The sequence below is a fragment of the Cervus elaphus genome, chromosome X, assembly GCF_910594005.1.
Source record: "Cervus elaphus chromosome X, mCerEla1.1, whole genome shotgun sequence".
NCBI lineage: Eukaryota > Metazoa > Chordata > Mammalia > Artiodactyla > Cervidae > Cervus > Cervus elaphus.
Genome location: NC_057848.1, coordinates 156,132,688 through 156,153,982, shown reverse-complemented (window position 1 = coordinate 156,153,982; position 21,295 = coordinate 156,132,688). Strand labels below are relative to the sequence as shown.

The 21,295-nt window shown below is 40.1% G+C and overlaps 1 protein-coding gene across 1 annotated transcript in view; it reads right to left on the bottom strand.

Annotated features, from left to right (window-relative positions):
• Positions 1-21,295, bottom strand: part of MAP3K15 (mitogen-activated protein kinase kinase kinase 15) — a 138,915-nt gene that overhangs the window by 25,386 nt on the left and 92,234 nt on the right. Inside the window, exons 9-15 of the mRNA XM_043896895.1 lie at positions 21,031-21,190; positions 17,334-17,484; positions 16,388-16,495; positions 9,582-9,631; positions 7,414-7,509; positions 2,171-2,258; positions 266-399 (exon numbers count right to left, since the gene is read on the bottom strand). Coding sequence (XP_043752830.1) covers positions 266-399; positions 2,171-2,258; positions 7,414-7,509; positions 9,582-9,631; positions 16,388-16,495; positions 17,334-17,484; positions 21,031-21,190 — 787 coding nt within the window. The remainder of the gene's footprint in view (positions 1-265; positions 400-2,170; positions 2,259-7,413; positions 7,510-9,581; positions 9,632-16,387; positions 16,496-17,333; positions 17,485-21,030; positions 21,191-21,295) is intronic.

The window sequence follows — 21,295 nt, the reverse complement described above, 5'->3', positions numbered from 1 at the left end:
TCTACCTGATGGGTGGGGAAAACAACTACAGTCTTCTTTTAAAATGTGACTCTGCGATCCACATGCCTGTAAGTGAAGTTGTTCCATTTTCTTGATCTATTTACAATATGCAGAGCACAAAAGCAGATCACCCTTATGAGAAAAAAAATAGAAATTTTTTGATGACAGAAAGCTTTCATCCTTACTCCCTCCTCTGCACCATCAGTGGGGCACATGGGACCTGGGGTATGGAGGTGGCAGCTGGAGAAGGCCCACCCCGACTTGCCTGCTGTCTCTCTCTGGAATTTCTTTGATGGCTATTCGCACTTGATTGCTCAGATCTCTGCCAGCGTACACGACTCCATATGTGCCCTTCCCCAGCACTACTCTCTCACCTTTCACATCATGGTCATACTCATACTATAGAAGAAAAAACAATGAGATAAAAAAGCCCACACGTTGTCCTGCAATTTTAAAAAAATTTACAAATAACATTATGTGAGTACCAGGCAGGTTACATTTCTTAAGTATTTTTCACTAAATAATTACTTGCAAGGAGTAGAGTTCTCAGTTACTCATATATTCATAATATGGTTTTATGAAATGAAATACAAGAAATTTACAACTATAGCTCATGTGTAACTTGGTGGGCCGACCTGTTGGAGATCTCTCCCCACTTTAATGCTGCAATTTAAAAAATACTTCTAAGCAACTATACTCCAAGAAAAAATTAAATTTTTTTAAAAAGACAAATAAAATAAAAATGCTTCTAAGCATGTTGAGTACCACAAACAGGTGCCTTCCTGCATGATCTCTATCAACTTGTCAGGAAAGCAACCACTTACTATATAGTCCAGAAAAGAACTGAAGGCAAATAAAACTAAAATTGATTTCATACAAAGTACACATGCTGCCCCACCCCTGCTTTTAGAGGTACAGATCTAGCACTAAACACATACTGCAAAATTCCACCTGTCATTGGTATTGCTCTTTTATTCCCCCAATCTTATTATAAAAAACCTATGGGACTTTGCTGGTGGTCCAGTGGTTAGGGCTCCGTGCTTCCACTTCCAGGGGCATGGATTCAATCCCTGGTTGGGGAACCAAGATCCCACATGCCACGTGGTGCAGCCAAAAAAATAAAGTTAACAAAAAATTGTACAGCTTCATTCCAGTTCATTCTTCTCAGTGATAAAAACAAATGGAACTCCAGGCTGAGCAATATTTATTTAAAGCAGAAGTAGTCAGGCATTCTTTCTGTTATTTTCTACGCCCCACCATGCCTCCTTACAGAAGTGCATGGGACATGCATACATGTCCCTTCCCATCCATGTCTAGGGATGTGCACGACAATTACAATTACTAGTGGGTCCCAACACTGTCTGATTTAACCAGACATCAGCCAGACAACCAGACATTCATAACAGGCTTTTATCTCCCACCTTCCTCTGCCCCCACATTTGTTACCTTCAAAGGGCATCACTCAGTTCGTTTTTACAACTAACTTTGATTCTAAGCTAAGAATTCGAGTACCTGACTCAATTATGAAAATGAATCCCTTTGATATTTTCTGAAAGAAACCTCAAAGAACTAATTTCAGCTCACTTGAAACTATAATTAAAACTCACTAAATTACATGGACCTGAATTAGTGGTAAGTCTGACAAATTGTGCAGGATTTAAACACATGTGTAGTGGTGTTGTATCTGTGAACCATCACTATGCTGTCCAAAAAAAGCTTACGATGATCCTTTCAGAATATTATTTTCTTAATATTAAGAAATTAACATTAATTTCTGAACATTAATATCATTATATTTAATATATGCAGTAGATATAATTAAAGTCTGCTTCTAGTTGTCCAACTATTTCTCTTGTGGTTTTACAAATATTACTAATTAGCATAGAAAAAGCTTTTCTTTCAGTTGTACGCCAAAGGGAATTTTAGTCTAGTCCATGTCAGATTTTTCTTACACATTCTGGTTGATGGGGTCCCAAAGTAATGAGGTTTTTCTATAGAGATGCATTAAATTTAATCTCTGACAGTCATGAATAGTGGTTGCTAGCTTGTTCATGAATGATTACTTAAAAATACACACAAACAACTTTCACACCAAAAATGGGACATTTTCTTTAAGTATCAAAAGCACAACAAATAACTTTTTCCACGTTCTAGGTCTTCTGCAACTCACCTCTAAGGTATCCCCATCAGTCTCTCCCTCCAGCTCCACTGTGCTGCCCACTCCATTGGTTATCATCTCTTTGACCAAAGAGCAAAACCTAGAACACCAAACATCACAAAGATGCTGTTAACTATGATCGTTCCTATTCCTTACCTCAAACTTAGCCTTATTACATTAAACTGTGATTAAATATAAACCAAGCTTTTACAAGTTATAGAGCAATCACTCTACCCCTTGAACTGACATGGTACTTTTCTGACATGGCTATCTAATCTAGTTTAAATATCCATATGATATGGGAATCCCCTCTATGCAGCATCCCCACCAACTGGGTGGCTCATTGATAACTTGAATACCCCCAGTGTCAGAGAACTCATTACCTCACAAGGCAACCCATACTTCAGTGAACTCGATGAGAAATGCTTCACTTATATTGAACTAAGACTACTTTTATGGGGGTCCCATTGACAGACTGCTTAGAATTAGTCTCTTTTGTGCATAACTGCCCATTAGATAGGTATTGGGTTGGCCAAACAATTTGTTCAGGCTTTTCCATAGCATCTCATGGGGAAAAAAAAAAAAAAAAACTGGAAGAAACTTTTTGGCCAACCCAACACATAATTCTATCTTGTCCTTGTAAGTCTTTCCTTCTTGTGCCCTCAGTGTTTCCCCTAGTACTTGTTTATAAATCATTTCATTAACTGGTAATTCCTCAAAGGTATCCCTGTGTTATATTCTTCTTCAAGTCGCCCTGAGACAAGTGTTTCAGGGCTGATTTAATCAGCACTGAGGATATTGCCGGGGGTGGGGGGTGGGGCTTGCTAGGTGGCTCAGTGATAAAGAATCTGTCTGCTAAACAGGAGACATGGGCTTGATCCTTGGGTCAGGAAAGTCCCCTGGAGGAGGAAATGGCAACCCACTCCAGTATTCTTGCCTAGGAAATGCATGGACAGAGGAGCCTGGCGGGCTATAGTCCATATGGGGTCATAAAAGAGTTGTGACACAACTGAGCACCTGAGCATGAGCACGAAGGATAGCGGGGCCATCACCTCCCAAGCTGCCAACACTCCAGCCCTTAGTGACAAATAAGGTCCTGCACAAGGGCAGGGTGAGAAGGAAATGCACAAGACCACCTCAGCATTCTGCTCATGTCGACTAAGCTTAATATCAACTCTAACCCATAGATCTTCCTCACAAATGCTGGCTGCGCCACATCAGCCACTCCCTAAACTTGTGTAGTTGTTTCTTTGCATACAAGTGACTTGCCTCAGAAGGTCTGTATTCAGTATTCTCTCTTAGGGTAGCAGGGAAGAATATTGCAGACTTTAAGGTAATTTCTACAAAACATTAAAATGTTCTTCTCTCTAACACTCCCATCTCCACTTCTTCTCATCTTTGAAAGCTGGGAAACATGATAAGTCAGGCTTCTTAGGAAACATATGGTATGCACTCAACAGAATAACATTGAAAAAACAGGGTCAAATGTTGAGAACATGGAACAACTGGAACCCTCATACATAACTGGTGGGAGTATAAATTGATATGACCACTTTGGAAAAGTACTGGCGGTATCCACCAAAGCTGAATATAAACCTCCCCCATAATCCAGTAACTCCATTAATAAGTACATACTGTACAGAAATCAATGAATATGTTCACCGAAAGGCATGCACAAAGGTGTTCACAGCAGTTTTGATGATAATGGCTCCAAATTGGAAATAATTCAAATGTTCGCTAGAACAGATAAACTGTCACATATATTCACACTGGAACACTACAAAGTGAAAAAAAAAAGATGAACTAATACAACATGGCTGAAATCACAGAGAAAGAAGTGAGAAAGAAGAGTACCTACTTTATGATTTTATTTATTTGAAGTTTAAGAACAGGCAAAACTAACTATTGATGATAGAAATAAAAATAACTACCACTGGGAATCGGTTTAATGACTAGGAAGGGGCATGGGGCACCTGCTTGGGGTGCTGGTACACTTAACACACTGTATGCACTTCACTTGTAAGTACGCGACATCTCAATTAAAAAACAATTTAAACACATGGCAAGAAAAGGCACTGGGGACAAAATGAGAGTCAGGAAGTTAAACTTTGGAGTAAAAGGATGTTCTACGTGACATTTGACAGCATCTTCCAACTCTAAGTTGAAAATTGTGACCCAAGGATTCCCTGGGCTGATATTTTGTCTGATTTCTAAATATGTTGTGATAATAACTATCTGAGACACACTGAATTAAAACGTTCTCAAATTACATGATGCAAGCTCTCAACAAACTATGAATAAAGGACTCTTCTTCAACCTGATAAAGCTTATCTATGAAAAACGTACCAGTAATATCATGCTTAATGGTGAAAGACTAGATGCTTTCCTCCTAAGTTCAGGAATAAGTCAAGGATGTCTTCTCTCACCACTTCTACTCAACATTACACCAAAGAGTCTAGTCGGGACAATTTGGCAAGAAGAAAGAAAAAAGGCATCCAGGTTGGAAAGGAAGAACTCTTAACTATCGCTCTCTGCAGATGACATGATCGTGTGTACAGGAAATCCTAAGGAATTCAATAAAAACTATTAGAACTAATAAGTGAATGCCAATTTGTAGGACACTAAATCAATATACAAAAATCAAGTGTATTTCTATACACCAGCAATGAACAATCTGAAAATGAAATTTGAAAAACTCCACTTATAATAGTATCAAAAATAAGACACACACACACACATATATATATTTAATCAAAAAGTATAAGACTTATACATTAAAACAACAAAAATTGTTAAAAGAAAGACAACCTAAACAAATAGAAAGAAAAGGTATGGATGGAAGACTTAATATGGTTAGGATGGCAAAGCCTCTCAAATTGATCTACATATCCAGGGTAATACCTGCCAAAACCCTAGCGACCTTTCCTGAATAAATTAACAAGCTGATCCTAAGATTCACACAGAAATGGAAGTACCAGCAACAGTTAATATGACTATGAGAAACAGAACCAAATTGGAGGACTCACATTTTCTGATTTTACAACTTATTACAATACTACAATAATCAAGAAAATGTGGGAGCATCATAAGGATAGACATACAGATCAATGGAACAGAAGTGAAAGTCCAGAAATAAATGTTTACATTTATGGTCAACTAATTTTTTTAAAAAGTGCCAACACCATTCAATGGAAGAAGAAACAGTCTTTTCAACAAACAGTATTGAGATAACCACATATCCACATGTAGAAGATTGAAGTTGAACCCCCTACCTCATACCATATAAAAAGAAACCTCAAAATGGATCAGAGACCTAAATATTAGAGCTAAAATTATAAAACCCTTCGAAGAAAACAAATACCAGAGAAAATCTTGGGTTAGGCAAAGCCCTCTTAGATATTACATCAAAAGCACAAATGACAAAAGAAAAAATAGATTGGACTGCCACAAAATTTAAAACTTTCATGCTGCAAATGACACCATCAGCAGAGTAAAAAGACAACCCACAGAATGGGAGGAAACACTGACAATTCATACATCTGATAAGGGCCTTGTATCCAGAATGTAAAAGGAACTCTTAAAACTCATTAACAAAAATACCAACCACCCAATTAAAGATGGGCAAAGTTCAGAGAAACTTGTCAAACTTTCGCCAGGTGAGCCAACTTAATGTCACCAGTAATGAGACAAAGATATTGGATGCTTCCCAATGTGATATAGTGAGTAGGATACGGCATCACATCCATGGTATTCCCACCCCAAATGCAAAACATTAACGTATTCATGGGGGAACAGCAAACTAACCCTAACTGAAGGATCGTATAAGATAAACTGTCTGTAGTCTTTGAAGGGGACTATGAGATGTGACAGCTAAATGTTCCCATGTGATCCTGGATCAGATCATGAGCCAGAGAAAAAATATTTTTTTGTCTCACTATAAAAGACATCAGTGGGACAATATATAAAATTTGGATAAGGTTTATAAATGACAGCACCACATCAATTTTTATTTCCTGTTCTGATAACAGTACTATGATTACATAATCGAATGTTCTTGTGTTTAGAGAAACATACACTCAAGTACTGAGAGGTGATGGATCATCATGTCTACAACTTACTCTTCAACAGTTCAGAACAAAAGAGTCATCTGTCTACAGAGAGAATGTAAAACAAATGTGGTCACAAATGGTTAACACTGGGATGTTCTTAGTGAAATATAGAAATTCTTTGTACTATTTTTTTAACCATTCTTATAGGTCCGAATATGTTCCAAAATAAAAAGTTAAAAAATTGTTTTAATTTGGCAAAGAATTTGAGTAGATAGTTCTCCAAAGAAGACACATAAATGGCTAATAAGACCCTGAAAAGATGCTCAGTATTATTAGTTGTTCAGTTCAGTCACTCAGTCGTGTCTGACTCTTTGTGACCCCATGGACTGCAGCAAAAAGGACAGACAATGACAAGGATTGGGAGGATGTGGTGAAATTGGAACCCCCATACATTGCTGATGGGAATGTCAACTGGGAAAACAGTCTGGCTGTTCCTCAAAGTTAAATACAGAATTACTGTAAGACCCAGTAATTTGACTCCAAGAGAAATTAAAATGTTAAGTTCACAGGAAAACCTGCATGTGAATGTTCATGACAGCATTATTTGCAATAGCCAAAAAGTGAAAATAACCCAAATGCCTTTCAAGTGATGAACAGACAAATCAAATATATCCAGACAATGGAATATTATTCAGCCACAAAAAGGAATGAAGTTCTGAATCATGTTATAACATGGATGACACTTGAAAACTTTATGAAAAATGGAGGATGCCAGTCACAAGAGCTCATGTATTACATGATTATATATATATATGAAACATCAAGAATAGGCAAATTCATAAAGACAGAAAGTAGATTCAGTGTCTGTACAGGACTGAGATTGGAGGTTTAAGTTGAGAGAAAATGGGCAGAGACTGTTAACGGATACTAGGTTTCTTCTAGGGTGATGAAAATATTCTGAAATTAGACTACAGTGATGGCTGCAGAACTGTGATTATACTAAAAAATATGAAATTGTACAATTTAAAATGAGAAAACTGCATGCTATTTGAATTACATCTCAATAAAGCTGTAAAAATTATTTCCCATAAGGTAATATGGGAATAAGGTAATAAGCACTGTAGCAAATATTTTTCACAACAGAGATCCATTAAAAGTCATCCACCATTATCAGACTGAAAATATATGAATCAGATTAAAACTCACCTACTGCACTGGTTTTCAGTGGAAAAGTAGATTTGAAAGTCATCAGAATTATCATGGACGTAAAGAAAACAACACCGTTCGTCAAACTTGGATATGCTATAAAATTTCAAAACACAAGAAAGCTTATTTATATAGTTTGATATCAATTTAAATTGTTGGAGAAAAATCTAGTAACAGCTTTTTTTCCAGTTTACAAATCTGAAAGTTTCATTACTGTTTTAACAAATCTCCCCCACACCAAAATGACTCCAATTTCTCCATGAAATTTAAATCAGAGGGGCATTTAATCTTGCTTATGTTTGAGTCTGTATTCATTGACAGACTTTATTATGCTTTAAGAACTTACTATATATTCAGTGCTAAGCAAAGCATATGGGAAGGAAGAAGGGGAATAAAATATGGTCTCTATCTTCAAGAGTTTATAAGGTCATAAAAAGGTACCTATAAAATAATTTATTATGGTATCAAAGAAATTTCTGGACTTGAAAAATGGCATAGCATCTGTGGTCACATAAAGCAAATGGAAATAAACATGACCACTTTGCTCAGGAAAGGCCTTTAGATATCTGGTCCATATCCACACCAAAGGCCTGGATCTGACTCTACAGCTTCTCAAACAGGCAAAGTTCACTGTGCCTGGAATCCCCAATGACAGAAAATTATTATAGTCCATCTCCTGATGGGTTTCATAGCTAGAAAGTTCTTTACCTGCACTGTGCCAAGGACTGCAAAAGGCTAGATTCCCTTCTATGATTAGCCCTTTGAATAAATGAGGCCACTTTATCTTGCTCTTTCTAATTCATCTCTTCCTGAAGTCATAGCTTCTTTGACCATACCTTACATGTAATGGATTACATGACAACAAGTAGACACAATCAATAGTACAGGGTGATTCAAAGTGAATCAGAACTAGGTTATACATGAGTAACTTTTGAAAACCAATCTTTAAAGGAACTACCACAGTTATTTGGATAGCATTGGGAATGCTCAACACATGCTCTTCATGTCACATTGGTTCCAGGGTTTGGTTCACCCCAAGCCCTTTGCACATACATCCCTGTTGATGGTTGGAATGGCAGCAAGAGATATCTCTATGAGATGGTACAAACAGAAGGTTCTTGACTGTATGTTAACATACAACTTAGTTTCTGAGTAGTACTTTTTTGAGAATGTTCAACACCTTTTGAACTATCTTAAATTTTCTGAGCAGTGTCATTCAAACACATGACTCTGTTCTTCAATGATTTCTCTCCCTTTAAAAGTGAGATAAATACTACTCCTGCCTGCCAATGAAGGAGATGTGGGTTTGACCCCTGGGTCGGGAAGATCCCCTGGAAAAGAAAATGGCAACCCACTCCAGTATTCTTGTCTGGGAAACCCCACCAACAGAGGATCCTGGTGGGCTACAGTCCATGGGGTTGCAGAAGAGTGGGACACAACTTGGAGACCTAACAACAACAATGTCTAGGAAAGGATCATGCTACATCTAGAGGTATAACAGGGATTCATTCAGTGGCCTGTGATCTCAGGATCAGAGAAACTATGAAGGTACTGAAACCCAGAGAGGTTGAGTGATTTTTCTCAAGGTCAAACAGCAAGAGGGATTAGAACTCACATCTACTCCAGAGCTGCTCCCACCCTTGGGCGGGCTGGCAGGGTCAGATTCAGAGTGCAGCCACACAGTTCAGACCCAAATGGCCACCACTCCTGAACCAAATAGCAAGTGGCAGACCTTTCCCAAGAATATACCGCCCTACCTACCTGCTAATAGCAATGCCCTTGGCTCCATTACTCTGCCCAGGAGAGCCCAGTTACCATGTAACTCCCAGCTGCAGCTCTGGGGGTCTCTGAGCACTTGAACATCATTGGTTTAAAGAAGAAACACTTTCTCTCTCTCTACACACATAACTTCATTTTTCAAAATCAGTTTGAGACAAGAGAGTTTTTTCTGTTGGATAAAAAGCAGCTGCTCAGCTATAACAAGCCAAGAAGCCATTACTAGCAGCACATTATAAACAAGTTTGGGCAGGGCGACACCTGAGAAAAGTCTGTTTTGGATTCTGTTGAAAATGAGAACATCACATATTATAACTAAATGGAAACATTAAGGTGATAAAAACATCATTATTTGTATTAAAACAATAATGACATTTCTCTTATGCTCTTACCTTATTCCTCTAATGGAAGAAGCTGTAAAATTCCATTCATGAATTTGTTTCTGCAAGATTCAAGGACAAAAGTCAGTATTTTGATCTTTTCCATGTAAAGAATCATTTTTGGTCTCATTGTATGGTGAATCACTTCTGCTAATTTTTACTTTCAGTAGAATTTAGCACTTAAAGCAAAGTGGTTTGCATAAGGTGGAACACGAGAAACATTTTCCATATTGTAAAAATTCATTTGTATCTCTAATCCAGTTCAGAACAATCTAAATTTGAAACAAAAACAATAGGCACACTGTACGCACACAGTGAGTGGCCTTTCATTTTCTGTCAACACACCAGGAAAACTCTAAGAGAAGTTTGGGAACAGCCCATCCAAGTTGAATGACTGACAAAAATGTTTGGAGAGGCAAGAATGTGGCAGACACCAGACAGTATCATTCAATCTCTTTTTCCCCCGGGTACCTGGCTAGACTACACTTCCCAGCTTCCTACGTGGCTAGGTGTGGTCATATGATGGAGTTCTGACCAATGGGATGTGAACAAGAGTGTGCTGCCTGTGGGCCTGGCTCACAAAACCTCCACAGTAATCCTCTCCTCTCCATTCTCTTTCCCCATCCACTACCAGATGCAATGGGAGCCCTTCAAGCCCAGACATGACACGAGGCATAGATAAACTTTTATCATCATAGATAAACTGCTATTTGGGGGGCTAGTTTCCATTTGGGGGATATTTGGTAGTATCTAACCTGCCATGATTAATACAAAGACTAACTGGGATTTCAATCTGTACAAGAAACACTTAAGAAATACATATACAACTCTGTCCTCTTCCTCCACCAACACCCCTTGCCCTTAAACTTTACACAAAGGTGAGCCTCAGAAAGAATGTCTGAATTCTCAGATTTAGAAGAGTCACAGGTTACCACAGCAATACAACAGAGAACCATTTTAACTAAGAAAATATATTTGGTTAGCCTGAGGAATGCCATAAAGCAGTGGTCCCCAACCTTTTTGGCACCAGGGACCCATTTCATGGGAGACATTTTCCCCCCCATGATTGGGGTGGGAGGGATGGTTTGGGGATGATTCAAGCTCATTACTTTGATTGTGCACTTTATTTCTATTATTATTACATCAGCTCCACCTCAGATCATCAGGCATTAAATCCCAGAGGTTGGGGACTCCTGGCTTAAATGACCAGCAAAGCCTCACAGAGAAGTGAGAGGCAAATGAATGAGTATATTGTCCAGGAGAACAGCCACAAGCGGTCAGGGGACAAGTTTCCTGCTGTCCTATAGCAATAGCAACAGGCACAGCTGGGAGAACAGTTCCCAATGGGAGAAGCACAGTTTAGACATCTTGATGAAGCACCTACTACACTCCATGCAACGTACCAGCCCTGGTATGTACCATGACAGGCAATGACAAAACCACTGTCCTCATGGGGCTTACATTCAAGTGAGGGGAGATAGATAGGCAATAAATCAAATTGTAAGTGAAGAACTTGGTGGAGGGTGAAAAGTGCTATGAAGACAAATAACACAGCCAGTAAGGTGGGGCAAGAAGTCATGATTTTTCAAGCAGAAAGCTAAAGGGGGTGAGAGAATGAACTGTTCAGATAAGTGGGGGGCCAGTTCCAGGCAGAGGAAACAGTAAGTGCAAAGGCCCTGAGGCAGCAGTGTGCTTGGCATGTTTGGGGACCAGCACAGAGGGGAGTGAGACTGGAGGGGAGTGAGAGAGGAGGCTCGGAAGATCACGCAGGCCTCTGGAGGCCATCATTAGGATTTGAGCCGCCACCGTGTGTGAGAATCACTGAGAGCTGTGAACGTGGATGAAAACTTGAAAGCCAATCACAGAGCTATCTGAATAGAAAGCCTGCGTGTATTTCAAAGGAGAGGTGTGCTCTGAGTCACTCAAAGAGAGTAGTGGTGGAGAATAGGAGTCTGCTCTGGATTCAGGTACAGAAATAGGAGCCCTGGCAGATTCGGGAGAACCTTGTCTGACCCACATACACCGGCAAGAAGCTGCATGTGTACAGAAAGCTCAGTCACGCAAGTTTTCAAAGTACTCCCAGATGGCAGGTATACTCTGGGTAGCTTTAGGGAACTTCTTGATTTGGGAGGAAGATTTACTGGTTAAGAAGTAAACCACACAGACCTCCCATCTTTCCCTTCATATCATTAGCAACAGGCATTGGAGGGGGTTCCTGCTTTGTAGGTCTATGGATATAAAAATATAGAAGTCAAGCACAGACTTGCCAGCAGTTGGGTAGACACTTAGGGAAGTGGATAAATGAGACAGGATGTTCTTTGTACATGATACAGACTTTTGGGTAGCCAACAGACATTCAGTGCAAGAAGGGAAAGTGTGCTTAGAGACACCTTTGCAGAAGTTAGAACTTGGGTTGAATGAATTCCGGGGAGGGAGAAAGATAACAGAAGTGCACATATGAACCCCTACAGGGCCAGCTTTGGCCCGTGCAATGGTGGATGAAGCTCTGGCTGGGCTGAGGGTCGGGGAGGGGGAGGAGGAGCAAGGAGGGGCAGGGTTATATAGGTGCTTGACACCTGGGAAAAGAGTTTGAATTCGGGAGACTTCCATAGCCATCCAGCGGTTAAGACTTCACCTTCCAATGCAAGGGAGTGTGGGTTCAATTCCTGGTTGGGGAGTTAAGATCCTCCAATTAAAATAAATAAATTTTAAAAGAAGATCCCACAAGCCTCAGGGCCATAAAAACAAAACATAAAACAGAAGCAATATTGTAACAAACTCAATAAAGACTTTAAAAATGGTCCACATTAAAAGAAAAAAAAAACCTTAAAAATAAGTTTGAGCTTTATCTGGAAAGTCACAGGATCCAGTAATGATCTGGGAATATCAACAAGGTCACTACGAGGGTTTTTAAAATTATGATTAAACTCTTAAGCTGAAATACAACATACATTCAGAAAAGGGTACAGTGATCATCTCAACAAATTTCCGCAAAATGAATACCCACTGTAACCAGCATCTACACCAAGAGACAGAACCTCAGCAGCAGCCCAGAAACCCCCCTCACACCCCTGTTCCCAGTCACTCCTGTTGACCCAAAAGCAATGGCTACCCTGGGTGCATGGCTCCTGACCCAGGGTCCTGGAAGGTCAGTCAGGACAGCTATGACTGTCCTCCTGCCCCGAGCCTCCTGCTGGGCAGCATCTTAGTCCTTCCTGAGAGGGGATACTTCACCAAACCATGATGAGGAAGTAGACTCACAATTTTAGCTTTCCACGGCGTCTGAAGCCCCCAATAAGCATGCACTGGAGGCAGAGCCAGGGTGGGCTCTGGAGAAAGGGGCTGGGAAGTCAGAGAAGGGATGCCTTCAGAATCCCCTAGGAGCTGACTCAGCCTCTGCCCTCCTACCCCCAGAGGGGAGGGGAGCTTTTGGTGTTAAAAGCATAGGCTTTGTTGCTGTTCTTAACAGCACTGACTTTTTGTGTAAGATGTCCAGTGGCTAATATAAGTATAAACGGCACCCCCCTGCAAAGAGTTTTCCAAAACCAGCAGCCCTACCCGTATGGACAGTGATGGGGCCACGATGCATCTGTCCGGGCCCAAGAGGAGCTGAAGGAGAAACACTGTATTTGTTCTTGCTCTGTGCAGCCCCCCTGCATTGCTGTGCTGGGCACAGCTCACGCCAGCTTGGGAGGCCAATCCTGCACATCTCCTCCTAACCCTGTGTGTGGTGACTCGACCATGGTTGCTGGAAACTGGCCAGGATGGGAGTATTTGCACCACAGAGCTCAGTAAACACAACAAATCGCCCTCTGCTCCCACATCCCCTGGAGAGCTGCTAGTTAAACATTCACCAACCTAAGTTTCTGAATCCTTGGCCGATGAACCAGAGCTTCATTTCATGGTACAGCGGTGCTGTCTGCAGGTGAACGTGTGCCTGTGTGCAATCGCTTCCCACCACCCATAGCCCACCGGGAAAAACTGCAAATCCACGTAGAGAAGTATCATTTCACTCTGGACTAATCTGCTTGCTTTTACAATCTGCAGAATTTCAAAAATGTAAATGAAAGCAAAAGCAAAGCCTTCCTCTCAAAGAAAAAAGGCAATTTATATTTCTCTCAGACATTTGCTCTGACAACTACCAAGCACTGTGCAAAACATTTCATCAGTCAAGGAAAACTAGCATTTGCTGCTTATATAGTTCTTTCCATTTCTTATTACAGACTATGTACAAACAAAGCAAAACATTTACAACTAGTGAGATGTTATACGTACCAATGGAAAGTTCCATTAAAGACTTGCAACCATTATAGAATTCCACGAGAACAAAACCTTTTTGCTCTAAAAGTCTGAAGATTCCCTTTAATAGGATCAGCTTTTTTCGTAACTATTAATACTTGTCAAAGTAATGAGGTGTCCACACCCTGTTGGAATGGCCATCATCAAAAAATTTACAAACAATAAGTGCTGGAGAGGGTGTGGAGAAAAGGGAACCTTGCCCTTGCCACAGTGTTGGTGGGAATGTAACTTGGTATAGCCACTACAGAGAACAGTATGCACGTTCCTTAAGAAACTAAAACTAAAGCTACCATATGATCCAGCAGTCCACTACTGGGCATATATCTGGAGAACACAATTCAAAAAGATACATGCAGACTTCCCAGGTGGTTCAGTGGTTAAGAATCTGCCTGCCAACGTAGGGGACATGGATTCGATCCATGATACAGGAGGATTCTGCATGCCCTGGGATAACTGGGCCACACCACAACTACTAAGCATGCACTCTAGAGCTTTCAAGCCGCCACTACCAAAGCCCACATGCCCTAGAGCCCATGGTCCACAACAAGAGAAGCCACTGCAATGCAAAGCCTGAAGACCACAACTACAGAGCAGCCCCTGCTTGCTGCAACTAGAGGAAGCCCATGTACAGCAATGAAAACCTGGTACAGACAAAAATACGTAATTTTTTTTAAAAATTAAAAAAAAAGACACATGCACCCCAATGTTCACTGCAGCACTGTTTATCATATCTAGGACACAGAAGCCACCTAAACGTTTGTTCATCAACAGAGGGATGGATAAAGAAGATGTGGTACATAAATACAGTGGAATACTACTCAGCCAGTAAAAAGAATGAAATAATGCCATTTGCAGCAATATGGACCTAGAGATAAGTAATACTGAGTGAAGTCAGTCAGACAGAGAAAGACAAATATGTATCACTCATGTGGAATATAAAAACAGGCTACAAATGAACTATCTACCAAATAAATAGAGTTACATATGTAGAAAATAAACTTTTGGTTATTGAGGGATAAGGGGGGAGGAGAGATAAATTGGAAGACTGGATTGACACATATACAGTACTACATATAAAACAGATAACTAATAAGGCCCTACTGAACAGCATGTGGAACTCTACTCAATACTCTGTAATGGCCTATATGGCCATATTTATCAAGCGTAACTAAAACTTTATATCCACTGAGCAACGGAAAGTTGTTGTATCAAGACTATTTCTGATAAAGAGTTTCTAGTCTGATTTTGAAACTCTTCTTATTCTCTGATGTTCTATTTTATTTTTGAAGATACAGCTTTTTTAAAAAATTATTAAGACATAATTGCTCACACTCTTGTTTCCAGGGGTGGGGGGGGGATCCTTCTTTGCCAAGTTGAAGGCAGAACTCTCCCCCTACTCCATAGAAACAAAGACAGAAAACAGATCTATCTTATCAAAGGTGCTACTTATTACTACAAAATATTTTATTAAAGGAAAACTGTGATGAAGTACTTCAGACACAGAGAGATGAAAATATACTTCATGAAACAAAACATGAGGCCTGGCCCAGCATTTGTGTAATATCTTTAAGGGGCAATGAAAATGTTTTCTCTCCTGCATTGCTGGTGTTGAGTATGAACTGGAATGGTACAAGTTGGACAGGAGCTATTGAATTTTAAACATATACAGTCTTGAATCCAGCAAGTCAAATTCTGGGACTCTTTGCTCCTGAAAAATCTACAGGTGCATGGTAGGATGTAACCATCAGGATATGGACCAGTGTATTTACAATAGGCTAGACTGCAAAATTGAAACCTAAGTGTGCATTAGCAGCAAAGTGGTAAAATAAACTATGGCTCATGAATACTCAGAAATGCACCACTGTGACATGGGAATGTAGGGGATTTTACATTTTAAAAAATCAGGTGGATCACTGTGTGCCATATGAAAACTGTCCATGGTGTATGCATCACTTAAAAAGGGTAAGCTGCAAAGTAACAAGTCTCACCATATTATCTCACTTTAATGAAAATGCTTCTCACGCTGTCTATATGTGTATTATATATATAACGGGTATATGTACACACACAGTATACATATATAACTGAGCTTAGAGAAAAGTATACATGGACATCACTGGTGGGAATACAGAACAGGTTTGAGGGATCTGAAGGGACTTTTACTTTATTCCTTATCCACTTCCTCATGTTTTAACTTCTTTATCAACAAGCTTGCATTCATTCATATATATACACACATATACACATATAGATACAAATAATTACATACACACACACACACACACACACACACATATATATATATATATATATATATATATATATATATATATATAAATACCTTGCTTCCTTTTCCCAACTGTGATTACACTCTCTCATATACTTCTGTCACTCAGAAGTTAAGCACAGGTGCCTGTTCTTTCAAGTACCACAATATAGTTAACTCTCCTACATGAAAACTGAATTTTTAATTAAATGATACAGAATAAACAGAGAGCTCTTTATGATTGTTTTCTTACCACTTCTGTGGGTGAGACATGCCACAGAGAAACGGTCCTCTCCTCAGCTTCACTGTTTATGGAGACATACGAAGGCTGGTAGACTTTGGTTGGTTCTATCACCAAAACCTAAAAGAACAGAACCGATTCTTGTGCTACGTGGGAACATGTTGCAGACCTCACCCTGCCCAGTGAGCAAGTGGGGAGCTCTGGACTCCACAGACCCTCTCTGAGCACCTACTGGTGGATATGCAATAAGGGAACATATAGAAAATAAGGAAGAAAAATGGTGGGGTGGGGGAGACACTTGTTTATTAGATAGAGTGGCCAAGAACAGCTTGCCCGAGGAGGTCACAGAGAACAAGGAAGACTACAGTTTTTGAGAGAAATGAGGAAGTAAACTGGAGGATCCACAGGTAGGTACCCAAGTCTGCAAAAAACGCAAGAGGATGCAGAATGAAGTGACAGTCCATGAGTTACATTTTATTGTGCTGAGGGAGAGGGAGGGAGAGGAGCAGTAAAATTCCAAAATTTTACTATTAGTGGTGCACTGTTGTGGAACAGAGTTTCTCCCCCACAACACTATGGACATTTGGGGCTGGGTCATTGTGTGATGGGAGCAGGAGGCTTGTCTCATCTTTGTGGGAGGTTTAGTGGTGTCCTTGGTCTCCACCCCACTAGCTGCCAGTAGCAAAAGCTTCCCCACAGCATGACAACCAAACTGTCTCTAGACACTGCCAGATGCCCTCTAGGGACAAAAACCACTCCTAGTTGAGAACCACTATTTTTAAAGGATATAGCCAACCTTTTCTAGTGAGTTGATCTCTCACTGGCTGACTTTGCATAAGATTGATGAATCTCTTAACATTTTCAATTATTCTAAAGTTTTCTTCCTTTCAGAGTATTCAATAATTTGACAGTACCAATCCCACTTTCTTTTTTATCTTCAAGATTTAGTGTTTCTTACTGGAAATCTGAGTCCATTAGTAACTTCATTTGTTGCCTCAAAAATTATATCTAGCCAGAAGTTCAGCCGTTCTTGCCTGGGTGAATGTTCAATAATGGGTTTCTTGAAACGCTGAATTAACAACAAGTTCTGAACTAATGACCGCAGGTACCTGGAAAGACCACAAGTACCAATAAATTAGATTTCCAAGGAAACAGTATTCAATCCTCCTCCCTTTAAAAGAAGTTTCACCAAAGCTTTAGTTCTTAAATTCATATTGCGTAGCAGGTACTTGTTAATCATTTGGCAGCCACATACTTAATTACAAGAAACCCAAATGGAGCAAAATAAGCTTGTCCAACAAAATCATAAAACATGCCTTTTTACTAACATTGGGCTAGACCTCAATTTTGGTACATCTTGTTCAAAGCACAAAGACTGGCAAACATTTGCTATCTTAATTAACAAGAGCAAGTGGTTTGAAGTTCAAAGGAACTGCAAAATGACAAAATTTCAAACTCAGTGTCTTTTTCTTTTCTAACAAGACAATTATAGATTTATATATAGTTGTAAGAAACAATACAGAGAGATCCCATGTATCCTTGGCCTGGTTTATACCGATTGTAACATCATGCAAAATTCTAGAACAGTATCACAATCAGGATATTGACATCGACACAGACATCGACACAGTCAAGATAGAAAAAATTTCCATCTGAAAGGATCCCTCATGTTTCTCTTCTATAGCCAGGACAGTTTCCTTCCTACCCTATTTCCTCTTTGACCTCTGGTCATCACTAATATTAAACTCAAGGTCTCTTTTTTTAAAAAAATCAGATCTGACCTGGGGGATCTTTAATTTATGAAGTTTTCAGTCTCACCACATCTTTACTATCTTTAGGCAAATTGAACTTTTTAAACATAGCTGCCAGGAAGTGGTAGTCTCCTCTCTGGTAGAGAATGGGGTTGAGGCGAGGTGGTTACAATGATAGTATCAGAGCATTATTTTGTCCTTTGAGGATAAAGTCTGGAGCTATCCTGGGAAGGTATGGTGTTGTAAAGGATTAACTTGGCAGGCCTGGGTTTCCAAACTACATATTCCAAAGAAAGGTCTAGCCTTTGACTGGCTTCTGAAGCATCAGTTCTAAGCCCTTGGGATATCCTGCCTGCTAAGAGTCTTTGTCCACCTTAGGCCTTGTGCCAGGCCAGCTAGTCTATACTAACATGATTCACGGTCATATTGTATCAGTGTGATCTCTGGAGAGGCTGGGGACTCAGGTCAGCTACCTGCATGCTTCATGCCTACATAATTATCCTCAATAAAAACCCTGGGACTTCCCTGGTGGCTCAGTGGTAAAGAATTTGCATGCTTGCCAATGCAGATTCTTTACACAGGATTAAAACTGAGACACAGGTACTGAAGTCCATGAGCCTAGAGCCTGAGCTCTACAACAAGAGAACCTGGTGCACTGCAACTAGAGAGTAGCCCTCACTCACCACAACTAGGGAAGAATCTGCACAGCAGTGAAGATCCAGCACAATCAAAAATAAATAAAATTATTTTTTAAAACAATTAATAGGGAGTTCCTGGTGGTCCAGTGGCTAAGATTTTGTGCTTCCAATGCAGGAAACCCAGGTTCAAGTCCTGGACAGGGAACTAGATCCCACGTGCCTCAACTAAGAGTTCACTTGCCACAACTAAGATCCAGAGTAACCAAAATAATAAATAAATATTAAAAAAAAACAATTAAAAAAATAAAATAAAACAATTAATAAAACCCCTGGACAACAAGGCTCAGTGAGCTTCCCTGGTCGACAGTAATCTGTACATGTTGTCATACATCACTGCTGGGAGAATTAAGTACTGTCCACATGACTCCACTGGGCTTTCCTGGTGGCTCAGCAGTGAAGAATCCACCTGCCAATGCAGAAGATTCGGGTTCAACTCCTGGGTCAGGAAGATCCCCTGGAGAAGGAAATGACAACCCACTCCAGTATTCTTGCCTGGGAAATCCCATGGACAGAGGAGCCTGGCAGGCTACAGTCCCTGGGGTAGCTAAGAGTCAGAGGCGACTTAGCAACTAAGTAACAACAACCACATACTACTCCACTGGAAAAGGACAACTGGAAGCCTATTCCTGGTCTCCCCTGAGCTCTGCCCTAAGTGCCTCTTGTCTTTGTTGATTCTAATCCATATACTTTTACTGCAATAAACCACTGCCACAGGTATAACAGCTTTTCTGAATTCTATGAACTCTTTGAGCAAATCATGAACCTCAGGGTGGTCTTGGACACACAATAGGTACAAACACTGTAAGTCAGTCCAGGTTCTGATATAATGGGAATGTAGTCAAGCCTCAGAGCTCATCTCCAGAGAGTCAGCTCTGTCTGCCTCAGATGCAGCAATACACCATAACATTAGAGTGCTTCAAATAGTGGCCACTCCAGGAGAGCTGCAAGCTCAGCCTACCTCTGTGTTCTCTCAGCCTCAGAAAACTTTCAAGAAGTTCATAGGGTTTCAGGATCAAATTTAAGTCCTCTAGATGAGGAGGAAACACAGTCAACCCTAGGTATGGCCACTGAAATTCCTATCCCCTAGAGTTCAGATTGGCTCACTGAGAGGACACACAGAAGGGGACAAACATGGATCATTAGAAGCAAAAATGTTTTAATTATGTAAGTGATCCAAATGCATTTTAGACAAATCAGAGGATAGATTTAAAAAGCAGATTCAAAACTTCTTCATTGGCTACCTCCATGAGACAACCACTATCAATATTTTGGGGACAATCCATGACTCATCATTTATTCATTATACAAATATCTGCTGAGCATCTATTGATTTTATGAGACTATAGCAATCAATGGCGGAACCATGATTCTAGCGGAGCTCAGTGTCTATTGGGAAATCAGCTATTGCCCGACTCTCCTAGACCCTCCTCCAAGTCACATATGAAACAGAGGTTTTTAATGAAAATGAGTCAATATAGAACAGTAGTTCTCAAAGTGTGGCCCCCAGGCCAGCAGCATCAGCTTGTAATTTCTAAATGCAAATTCTCAGGCCCTACCCTATACCCTCTGAACCAGAAATCCTAAGGGTTAGGCCTGGCAATCTGTTTTAATCAACCCAGGTGATTCTGATAATGTCACTGATAGAAAAAAATACATGCTGCATCTGGCTTTTCTTATTCAACGATAAACCATGAACACATTTCCATATCTCCAAGTATTCTTTCTTGCACATTTTAATGGCTGCATAATGAGCTAACTAGAGGCACTGCTGGGCTTCCACTTTCCTGACCATATCTATGATGGGTGTTTTAGTTCGCTTCAATTTGTGATAAAAATCATTTACTTGGTGTACTTTGAGCTTTACTATTTGCTTTCTCACAAATGCACAATATGGACTGGTACCCAAAAATGCTCTGCTCTTGAGAACCTACATGATCTGAAAAAACTAACGGGACTGAGAGTTTTGTCTTGGAGACATAGCATGTAAGGATATATTCTGTGTGGGGGGGGTCTGTCTGTTTTTCCCTCCTTTCACATAAAACCAAGGGAGACTTTCTGCCTTAACTTTGCTTTAATGAAGAAGTCAGAAGGAAAAACACAGCAATTGTTATTGTTTTTTGCATTCACACCTTTTCCTCCTGGGTTAACTTTTCAGAACAAGACTGGATATTGACATGGGTGATAAAAACGCATAGGCATGACTCACCAGACGGCAGGTTTCAGTCTGAACAACCTCTCTGCTGCCTGGACAGCCTTCCCAACATCATTGGCCAACATGCTGACACTGAAGAACTGACCTACATCCCAGTAGTTGTTCATTTTCTCCAAGCTCCCTTTTCTTCCCAACAAACTGTTCAGCCGGACACCTGAATAATTTGAATTTTAGATAAAGTTAAGACAAATCTTCCTAGTTTCTATCATATCATGTAAGCCTTTAGACAGAGGAGAAACTGGGCATTGTATTTGGGCTG